The 10,199-nt window shown below is 44.5% G+C and overlaps 1 protein-coding gene across 1 annotated transcript; it reads left to right on the top strand.

Moving 5' to 3' along the window:
• Nucleotides 1-137: 137 nt before the first annotated feature.
• On the top strand, nucleotides 138-9,224 carry znf592 (zinc finger protein 592). The gene is made up of 9 exons (XM_079277055.1): nucleotides 138-170; nucleotides 613-2,831; nucleotides 3,110-3,288; nucleotides 3,374-3,547; nucleotides 3,636-3,795; nucleotides 4,111-4,365; nucleotides 6,609-6,721; nucleotides 6,817-6,958; nucleotides 7,077-9,224. Exons 2-9 carry the CDS (start codon nucleotides 633-635, stop codon nucleotides 7,584-7,586), a joined length of 3,732 nt encoding a protein of 1,243 aa, XP_079133181.1. The 5' UTR covers nucleotides 138-170; nucleotides 613-632; the 3' UTR covers nucleotides 7,587-9,224.
• Nucleotides 9,225-10,199: the final 975 nt, after the last annotated feature.

Genomic DNA, 10,199 nt, shown 5'->3' with positions numbered 1-10,199 from the left:
GCTTGGATCACCCAGCGACAGGAATAGGAAAACGAAGTCAACGCTAGTAGCTAGTAGCCTAGCTATGAAACCCTGCGACAGACTAACCTAGCTGGCTCACACTAAGCGCCCACAGTTAACGAGCTTCATAGCTGATTTACTAGAGCTGGTAAACATAACCGGATCAAATGGTAAGCCCATTCGTATATCGATGAGTGGCCAGTTTACTAGCTTGGCTAAATGATTTACGCAATAGCTATGTTGCTAAGCTAGCTTGCTAACCTGCTGTCTTGGCTCCGTGATGTAGCTACTCGGCTAGCTGCCTCTATCTTGTTAGCTTGTTAGCAACGCTAACAATAAACAACATTAATGTAGCTAGTTCGGCCTATGAAAGAGTTGCTATTTGGTAATGCTTAGTTGCCTGCATTACATGTGTGTGTGTTAATGCATGCTTTGGTACGGCATAGTAACGTTAGCTGCATAGACGAAGACCAGATCTTGGTGACGTTTAACTTGCTAGCTAAAGCTAATGTTAGTATAGAAGACGTTTCCCAGCTTCTTATGCCTTCCCCATAATGCTTACAGTGTGAATGGAAAGATAAGACATTCAGCTAACTCTGTATGTGTCTGTAGGTTCATGAGACTGTGCAGCCATGGGTGACATGAAAACCCCCGATTTTGATGATCTTCTGGCAGCATTTGACATCCCAGATGCCACTGGGTTGGATGCCAAAGAGCCCATCCAGGGGAGTCACGAGGAGACGGACAGTCAGCTGAAACACACAGGGATGTGTCTTGATGACAGCTTACTGAGTGACCAAGCTGTCACAGCAGCAGATGTTCCCGCTGTAAGTGTAATTGTGAAGAACACAAGTCGCCAGGAGTCCTTGGAAGATTTCGAACCGGCATTGCAAAACGGATTCAGTGGACAAGAGACCTCCGCTGACTCTGTTGAGACCACCAACACTTGCTTTTCCAAATCCTTTGTCTCTGCTTTGAATGGGGATAATTCAAGAGAGCTTCTTGGAAAGGCACCTGTTCATCACAAACCTGATGGAATGCCAACATTTTCCCAAACACTTTTGGATTTTAGTCCCATCTCCAGTCCCGAGTCTGAAGACACTCAGTGTAGTAGAGGTGAAATGCATCCGAAACAAGATGGACCCTGTTTCCCACAAGCTTCAGATTTGGTGGAACCTTCTATCCAAGACGATCCCAAAAAACTGGACTTCAGCATGTTTGATGACTGCCCAAAGGACTATATTCCCAAGAACACAGAGAGCAGCAGAGATGAAAGCAGTCCAAGTGAGGAGTCTTCTGACAACAGTGTCAGTAATAAAACAGATAAAACACCTAAATTATACAGTGCACCTCCCCCACTAAGCATCAACCAGAACTTTAGTGAGACCAACTGCAATTCAAGAACCACACCGGATGTTCCCGCTTATCCACACGTCAAATCTCAGACACCTAAATTATCTTCTTGCCTCGAGGCTCTGGTGGCTCTGAATGCTAGAAAAGATCCCAGCGAGCAGATGAATTCCAGCGAGTCACCGGCTGTTCAGAATGACTGCGTGAAAGCGAGCTCCAACGTGCATATATCCCCACGAAGTCCACTAGAAGCTGTGAAACGGTCAATGAAACCCTCTGATAGTCCCGTAAGCATCTGCAGCGACAGTAGTGGCAAAGCATCCCCTGCCGTGGCAGCTGGGTCACCCCCAGCCATACCCAGGGTGAGAATTAAAACCATCAAGACCACCACGGGGCAGATCAAGCGCACTGTCACCAGTGTGCTGCCTGATTCAGAAACCGATGAAGTTCACTCTGCATATGAAACTTCTCCATCGCAGAGTATGATTAGTGAAGATTCCTACAGCAATATGTCTCCTCATCAATCTCAGAGTGCGCCAGTTGATAGTATTGTTGGAGTACAAACTAAAGGTGTGCCAGCCAGTACGCCTTCACCAAAAGTGTTACGCAACAAATCGGAGGTTAACTCCAGGAGGCCGGGCATAACGCAGCAGTGTGCAACAGTATTCCATAACACCAGCGGTCCTGTCAAACGATCTGCTGCACACCAGGGGCAGAAACCAAAGAGAGGATCGGCCGCGACAGGCCATAGGACTACCACCGGTTTTCTCCCCAAAGCAATGCACTTAGCGAGTCTGAACCTGGTCCCTCACAGCGTTGCTGCTTCCGTAGCCGCACGATCCACATCTCATCAACAGAGCCCACACACGCTCTCCTCCACGGTCTACAGCACCGTCCCGCTAGTGCATCAGGTCAAATCGGCCAACCCTCGTCCTCGCACGTCCACTCCCAACACGGCGGCGGGAACCTTAAACAGGCTGTTGAACAAAGCCAACCCTGTGCCTACATACGTGCCCAACCTGAGCCCCCCTCCGGAGAGCAATATCCGCCTACCACCATGCGGGTACTGCTGCCTGGAGTGCGGGGACTCCTTCGGGGTGGAAAGTAGCCTTGCGTATCATTACAGCAGGAGGAGTGTTCACATCGAAGTAGGATGTACGCACTGTGCGAAGACCATGGTGTTCTTCAACAAGTGTGCCTTGTTGGCACATGCGAGGGAGCACAAGAACAACGGCACGGTGATGCAGTGCATGCAGCTCCATATGAAACCCATAGCAGAGGAACACATGTTTGTACCTCAGAGCGCTGTGAATGTGGACTCCTACAACTCACCCTCACTCAAGAGCCAGCCCGTCCTGCCCCTGTATCCAGACAACGTCGTTCGCCACCGACTCCGTTGCCTGGAGTGTAGCAAGCCGTTATCCGACTACAAAGCACTTGCATGCCATTACCAGAGGCCGTCTGACGACGTGGAAGGACTTGTGAGTAGATGTTTTATTGAATTATTAAAGGATGTTTTTGTCAACAAATCCAATAAAAGCCCTGTCTGTGGCACTCATCCCCAAGCCTGTGCGTTCCTACTGAAGACACATATCTTTAAAAATGGTAATATTTATATCTTTTAATGATATTTGTTGATGGTAAGAACAATATGGAACATCACCAGACGTATCCTTCAAAGGCCCTGTGACCAGCGAAGTTATGTTTTCCACGTTTTTGCATTTATCGTTTGTGACTTTCCTCTCGTTTCTCTCGACAGATGTGTAAGGTGTGCTCCATGTTATTGCCCAACAAGTGCAGCTTCAGAGCTCACCAACGCATCCACACACACAAGTCTCCTTACTGCTGCCCTGAGTGTGGTGCCCAGAGTCGCTCTGCAGACATCCAGAAGCACGTCAGGGAGAACTGCCTGCACTATGCTCGCAAAGCTTGGTACAAGTAAGTAAGCGAGCGGAAAGACAGCACAGGCCTCAGAATGTACAGTACATTGTTACAAAACAGTCGTGTTTCCTCTTTATTCCAGATGTCTTCACTGCGATATGGTTTTCAAGACCCTTCAAGGACAAAAGACTCACATTGAGGAGAAACACTGTGAAGTCTTTCACAAGTGTTCCCTCTGTCCCGTCGCCTTCAAGACCTCCAGCAGCTGTGAAGTGCATTTGAAAAATAAACACAGTGCGAGCAAAACATCCCCGCTGTAAGTCAGCACCTCGTGACCCGACAGAGACGAGTTGCACATTTCTTTTTACGGTTCATTTTAAGGTGTTTTTCGCTTTCTTTTGCAGGTTAATCTTTAAGTGTTCATGTGAGACGGTTTTCAAGAAAAAGCAGTCGCTGTTTCAGCATTTCCATCAGAACGCCAACAAGCGTGTGACGTGTGTATTCAAGTGCCCCGAATGTAACTCGGTGTTTCCACAAAAGCAGCTGTTAATGCAGCACTTCAAGGTTTGTCAGTTTAAAGTAAATAAGCGTATCTATTTAGCATGTATTAGTGGGTTGTATTTCATTGTGTATTGAGTTTATATCTTTATTCACATACTTGCCTACCTGTTTTAAACTTTCATAATGCAAACAAATAGCAACTGTACACTAATTTCCATTATTCTCATGAAAACTCTGTTGCAACTGTGCAAAAAGTGAACTTGAACCTGATCCTTCCCTGATTAAACATGATCATATACACAAAGGAGAGGAAAAAAAGGGGTCTTGTTATGTTTTGTCACTTTTCGGGATGATTGCCATGTTTTCTCTCCTTCGCAGGGAGTTCATGTTGGAAACGTGACGGCAGAGACCGAAAAGGCCGGTGAACAAGCAGACAATCCCGACATGGACGCACATTCTGTCCAGCTGCAGAAGAGTCACAGGCCTGGTAAACGCACAGATAGTCCCCGAAAAAAGGCCGAGCGGGACAGAAGACCTCGCGTGAAGCCCACCGGCTGGACGTGTGGGGAGTGTCTCCAGTGGTTCCCCGAACGAGACTCCTACGTGTCCCACGTGAAGACCAACCACGGGAAGGTGAGAGGTCATGAACTACCCATGCTGGAATGTTTACGTTGACCCCAAAATCACGAATGACTGCTGCACTCACTTGTAATAGAAAGCCGCAGTGCGGTCCCAGATTAACTTGTATGTGCTGTTTGTATTCTACTAGTTCAGGTGTTTAGCATGCTTCGTGCTTACAGCAGCATCTTAATGTGTGGTAGAACTCTCGGAGTGTTTACTAACCTACGCATTGGTCTATACAGCAGTGATTTTCAACCTTTTTTGAGCCGCGGCACACTTTTTACATTTACAAAATCCTGGGGCACACCACCAACCAAAATGACACAAAAAGACACTAACACAGTACATATAATACATATAGTTAATAATATAGTTTCTAAATGTATTTGTACTCACTTAGTGTGAAACCTGGGCCTGTTTCGATGAACACAACATGGATATCCTGGCAGGAATGGTAGAAAGACACACACGAAGCTCTTCCTCAACAGCTCTCAGTCTCTCTCTGTTTTTAGTTTTTATCGCTGTCAAGCTTGGGAAGCTCAGCTCACACAGATATGTGGTTGAAAACGGGAGCAATGTCAAAATAGCTTTGTTGGCCAGAATGGGGAACTCCTTGGCAACAGCTAACCAAAAACTGTCCAGAGGAAGATCAGCAAAGTTTAGCTTTAAACCATGATCTTGTTTCAGTTCAATGAGTTCCTCTTGCTCCTTTAAAGTCATGTCCTTTCCAGCAACGGATGCTGAGCTGTATGGGTCCCTAACCCAGTCAAGGCATTCTGTGAAGGCTGAAGAGAAATAAAATGACAACTTCTCCTCCAGAGTTTTCAAATGTTTGCCAATCACCTCGCACATTGCAGCAGTGTTGCCATCCTGTGAGTGGGAACATCTCAAGGTTGCCACGCTGCACATGTTGTTGCCAGAGCTGCACCTTTAAACGGAATCCTTTGATGCGCCCGACCATGGCTGCGGCTCCATCAGTGCAGACACCTGTGCAGTTTTCCCACGTAAGCCCGCTTTTGTCAAGATATTCCGACGTGACCCGAAATATTTCATCTCCTGTTGATTTTTCTGGCAGTGCCTTGCAAAATAGGAAGTTTTCTCTAATGGCTTCTCCATCCACAAAACGCACGTTGGCCAAGAGCTGACAATGTCCACTAATATCCGTCGACTCATCAAGTTGCAAGGCAAATTTCTTACTGATGCGCATCTTTTCCAAAACAACAGTTTCTATATGTCCGCAGACATGTCATCAATACGTCTGGCAATTGTGTTATCTGAGAGAGGCACTTTAGCGATCTCTTTGGCCGCGTCAGGGCCGAGCATCTCATTCACAATGGCTTTACAAGCTGGCAGTATTAATGTTTCTGCCACGGTGTGGGACTTTTTTGTTTTAGCTACGAGTTCAGCAACAAGGTTGCTAGCTTTGAGGGCTCTCTCGTTTACCTTTGTGGTTTTTCTCAAAACAGTTGCCTGTTTCTCATTGTTTGTACGTAAGCGTACAAAATAGTCCATCGACTTGTTTTGAACGGAAGGGTGTTTCGTTTGGAGATGGCGTTTAAGCTTGCTTGGCACCATGGCGCTATTGGATAGCTTCTCACCACACACCAAGCACAGCGGACTCGGTGCCGTTGCATCCCCGGTGAACGTAAATCCAAATGAAAGATAGCTTTCGCTGTATTGCCTCGAGCTCACCGTCTTGTCTTTTTTCTTTTGTCGACCACTCATACTTGGGCCTTCATCTGGGTCAGAATTTTGTCCAGGGCCCTGTTCGGCATTTGCATTTTTCCTTCTCAAAAACTTCTCCATCACTGTTACTTTTTTTTTTTTGTTTTTCATCACTGTCACTTGCTCGTCTTGCTTTGATCCCAAACTGTCACTGTCACGTGTCGCGCAGCACTAACTCTATTCTCTTTACAGGTATTTAAATCCCTCTGCTGCCACCCACTGCCATAGAAGAGTATTACATTATCTGCGACACTTTATTACAGCACAGACACCCGACAATGGTTAATTAGGTGATATTAGAAAATTTCCCACGGCACACCTGACGATCTCGTGTGCCGCGGCACACCGGTTGAAAATCACTGCTATACAGACGCAGAGAGTTTGTGACATGCACGTTCATGTGAATCTCTTTATGATTACTCGTCGGTGGATTATGAACTCATTAGAAGTTAATAATTACCACAAAAGAATCCTTTACTTCTCTTTGTCATCTTGTTTTGTCACACCTTTTTATTTCTATCTCTTTACAGTCAATTAAGAAGTATCCATGTCGACATTGCGAACAGTCTTTCAGCACCACAACCAGTCTGAGAAGACATATTCGCAATGACCATGATGGGAAAAAGAAAATTTCCACTTGCTGGTAAGATGTTTATGTTTGAAAATGAGCCAATCCCCGCTGTCACAGAGTATCTCATCAAATGACTCGAATCCACGTCCGTTTTGTTTCCACTTCAGGTATTGCACGGACACCAAGACGACGTTCACGACGAGCGTCATGTTGAAGAACCACATCAGTTTAATGCACGGAATCAAAAATCCCGATCTCGGCCAAATGCCGAAAACAGCCGTCCAGGAATCCAAAAAGGCTTTTGGCAAGGTAGTAATTCATCTTTTCATTTTAGCACAAACAACTAAATAATAACTGCAGGCACGAATCAAATGTTCGCAATCTTACTGATGATCATTTTAAAGCGTGTGGCTTCTGTGATTGGCAGGGTTTGTTATCAGAAAGACCTTCCGTGGACACACGGGTGGAGGGACAGGGTGGCGCCTGCAGTCTCGAGGCTCCTCCGGCGAAACGTCTGAGAACTCAGTTCCGCTGTTCAAAATGCGGTTTCGTCACAGACGACGGCGCCCAGTTCCAGCAGCATATACCGCAGCATAAAACGGATGAAAACACTCCTCAGTGCCTTCGCTGCGGCTTGTGTTTCACGTCTTTGTTGTCTCTCACCAGACATCTTTTCATTGTACACAAAGTCAAAGACACCGAGGAGGCGGAGAAACGAGGAGAGGAGGCCGAGGCGGCGGCGAGGGAGAAGGTGCAGGTCAACCAGCCGGTTAGATCAGCCGATACCGATGAGGTCAATGACTTGTTACCGGCGCCAAATGAGCCGGAGCCCTCACAACAAGCAGCAGAGCCGGCGAGTCCGCACTGTGACGAGACCTCTGACTGTGACTCCAAACAGAACGCGCACTCTCAGATACAAGCCGTCTGTCTCCGGTAGTGAGCGCTCTTTAAATCCGCTTTCATGTCTTCGGCTGTCATGTGAAAGTAGCAAGGGATGCTCGGTGTTCTGCATGGGTGTGTTCGGGCCTTTTCAACTTTTATCTCTGGCAAGTTATTCAGAGGCTGTGCTGTGTATTCAAGCACATCCTTAACATTTAATAAATTACATTATTTTCATAAATGAGAGGACAAATTAATATTAGGTTGTCAATTGTTTTTTATTTAACTTTGCATGTTGGTAATATATATTCATCTTGCCCTGCACTCATATCACACCTGGAGCTTTTTAAAATTTTTATTTCTTCCTTCCCCAAATGTTCCATCCACCCCGGCACGAGAGTGTTTAGGTCCAGTGTTGATTGATGTCGCAGTGAAGAGGCGTATTTTCGCCTTTTGTAATCAACTTTTATTTAATTCGCTTTTTTCTTTGTATTTAATGCAACGCATTATTACCTGAATGGGATTCAGGTTGCAGTTTTTAATGTCATGACTGTGTTGCAAATGTTTTGCAGTACAAAGCTATATTTTTAGTAGTCGCCGAAACATGCTATCGTCCGGTATTCATTTAACGTGGTATTTCTGTGTTCTTGGTCAACGGTTATTCGTAAAACTATCCTGTGAGATGAAACACAGGCGAGTTGTCTTGCTCAGCAAAGCCTACTGAAGTTAGGCTTCTTTTTACTTTCTTTCACACATAAGAACAAGACTTTATTTTTACTATTTACACTTTCTTTGTTAAGTGAACGTGTTTGAATTGTGGCTGCATGTGTTGTCCCAAATCTGGCCTTTTATTTTTAATTTTTTTTTTGAAGGCGTGTTAAGGTGAAACGTGGTGAGGTATTGTATGTGTGATGCAGCAGTATTGGAAATACCTCAAATTGCCAGAAGTGTATTTTTCAGGCAAGTGAACCGTCAATGTAATGTCAAATCAGGGTACATTGTTTTGGAGAATCCAGAGCAGGTGTGTGAAAGTGAAGTTTGGCGGCATATCGGAGATAGTGTTTTATAAGTCAGGACCCGTTTAAAATGACGATAACAACACCGGTGGGATTGGAAGAATGAGTTCATTCCGTCCTGCTGGTGGGTACTTCCTGTTGGCGTGTCCTGGTTTGTAAAGCAGCGCCTCTTGTTTTGTTATGAATACATGACAGTTCCTACCTCCGTGGTCAATGGCAGTGATTGTTAAACAAGGGAAGAGTTGAGGAGTTGCAGGTAATCTCAGTGCAATGTAAAAAAGAAAAAAAAAAAAAACCAGTTTATAAAAATGAATTATCCCACATGATTGAATTTTATAAATTAGTTTGGGAATGATATTAAGGCTATACGGTCATATTGACTTAACAGTTAAGTGAACTTTTCTATTTAAGTGCTATGTGAGCTCTTTATTTCTCTCATCTTCGATCCTTCATTTACCGCGCTGCAGCTGTTGAACTGCAGAGGCTGAAAAGAGTGACTTGTTCTTTTGTAACGCTTGTTGAAAGACATTTGTACTTTTGATACTGTGTAAAGCGAGGACTTGTGTAGGAAAGTAACCTGTGTACATAAGTAGCCAATTGAACCCTGGATTCACAGCATTTTCTTAAGCCATTACATCTATTCAGCATGCAGTGGCCCATGTGCCTTGCTGTAATGTTTTCGTCAAAGTACCTACAAATAAATTGGTGCGTTTAATTATACATCTGCTGTTTTGTCTTGTGTTTGGACGGGGTGATTAGTGGTGTTGAAGTGAGTAATTTACAATCATCATAGCAGGTCAGATTGACACAAAGTACTCTAATGTGCATCATGGATCCAATAAGAAACCAACCACCGATGGATGACTTCAAACCATTAGAATATTAAGCCCATCCTATCTCAGTATAACTGCCTGGCCCCGAAGTAACAGAAGAGCAAAGAGATTTGAATTAACTGGCACCAAATCGCGTAGAAGACGTTTGAGGAATGAAAGGCACTTTGACAAAGATCTGCAGAGCAGGATTCCTGTCTTCTTTCGTTCTTGTCTTCTACATTGCCATGACATCTTCAATGAGTCTTGATTTAACTGAGCTGAGAAATAACGTTGCAAAGATGAAGATGACTCCAAAGGGGAATCTCTGGGCAACAGGTAAGAGAAATAACACTCTTCTGGCTAATTATTTCATGTTTTTGTGCCGTTTTAAAAATATATATGTATGTCTTTTCTTTTCTTTTTTTTTGACAGTTCATATTGATGTTTTTGTTTTAAGGGCATTTCATGGGCAAGAAAAGCGTTGCGGATAGTTCCTTAATGGAGTCTGCCTTTGAAGATGTACACCTTCCCACTGCCAGAGCTGTTAGTCCTCTGTACCGAGTGGAAGACCTGCAGGCACTGCTCATCCAGATGTTGAAAACTGCCCAACAAACACAACAGAAACATGCATTGAACATGTAAGTTGATTATTATTATTATAATTATATCAATTCATTCACTGCACAGGTCATTATTATTTTTTCCATCCATTTAGAGGAAGAGGGGATCCTGCTTGAGGAACATTTCAACCAACAATATGAAGTCCCGCTGACGAGGAGAAGAGTTTTAAAATCCTTTTTTGAAAAAAAAGCTCTAATATGAATATGGTGACGTTTTTAATGT

This window comes from Melanostigma gelatinosum (genome assembly GCF_949748355.1).
Source record: "Melanostigma gelatinosum genome assembly, chromosome: 1".
Taxonomy (NCBI): Eukaryota; Metazoa; Chordata; class Actinopteri; order Perciformes; family Zoarcidae; genus Melanostigma; species Melanostigma gelatinosum.
The sequence above is the reverse complement of the archived record's forward strand: the minus strand, read 5'-3'. Positions and strand labels throughout refer to the sequence as shown.

What these genes read in the sequence shown, in the direction of transcription:
- znf592 (XM_079277055.1), top strand. Translation starts at nt 633, where the DNA reads ATGGGTGACATGAAAACCCCCGATTTTGATGATCTTCTGGCAGCATTT. An exon ending in GCGAGCAAAACATCCCCGCT is followed by an intron (nt 3,548 to 3,635) that starts GTAAGTCAGCAC and finishes TTTCTTTTGCAG; the next exon opens with GTTAATCTTTAAGTGTTCAT. An exon ending in CCAAAAAGGCTTTTGGCAAG is followed by an intron (nt 6,959 to 7,076) that starts GTAGTAATTCAT and finishes TGTGATTGGCAG; the next exon opens with GGTTTGTTATCAGAAAGACC.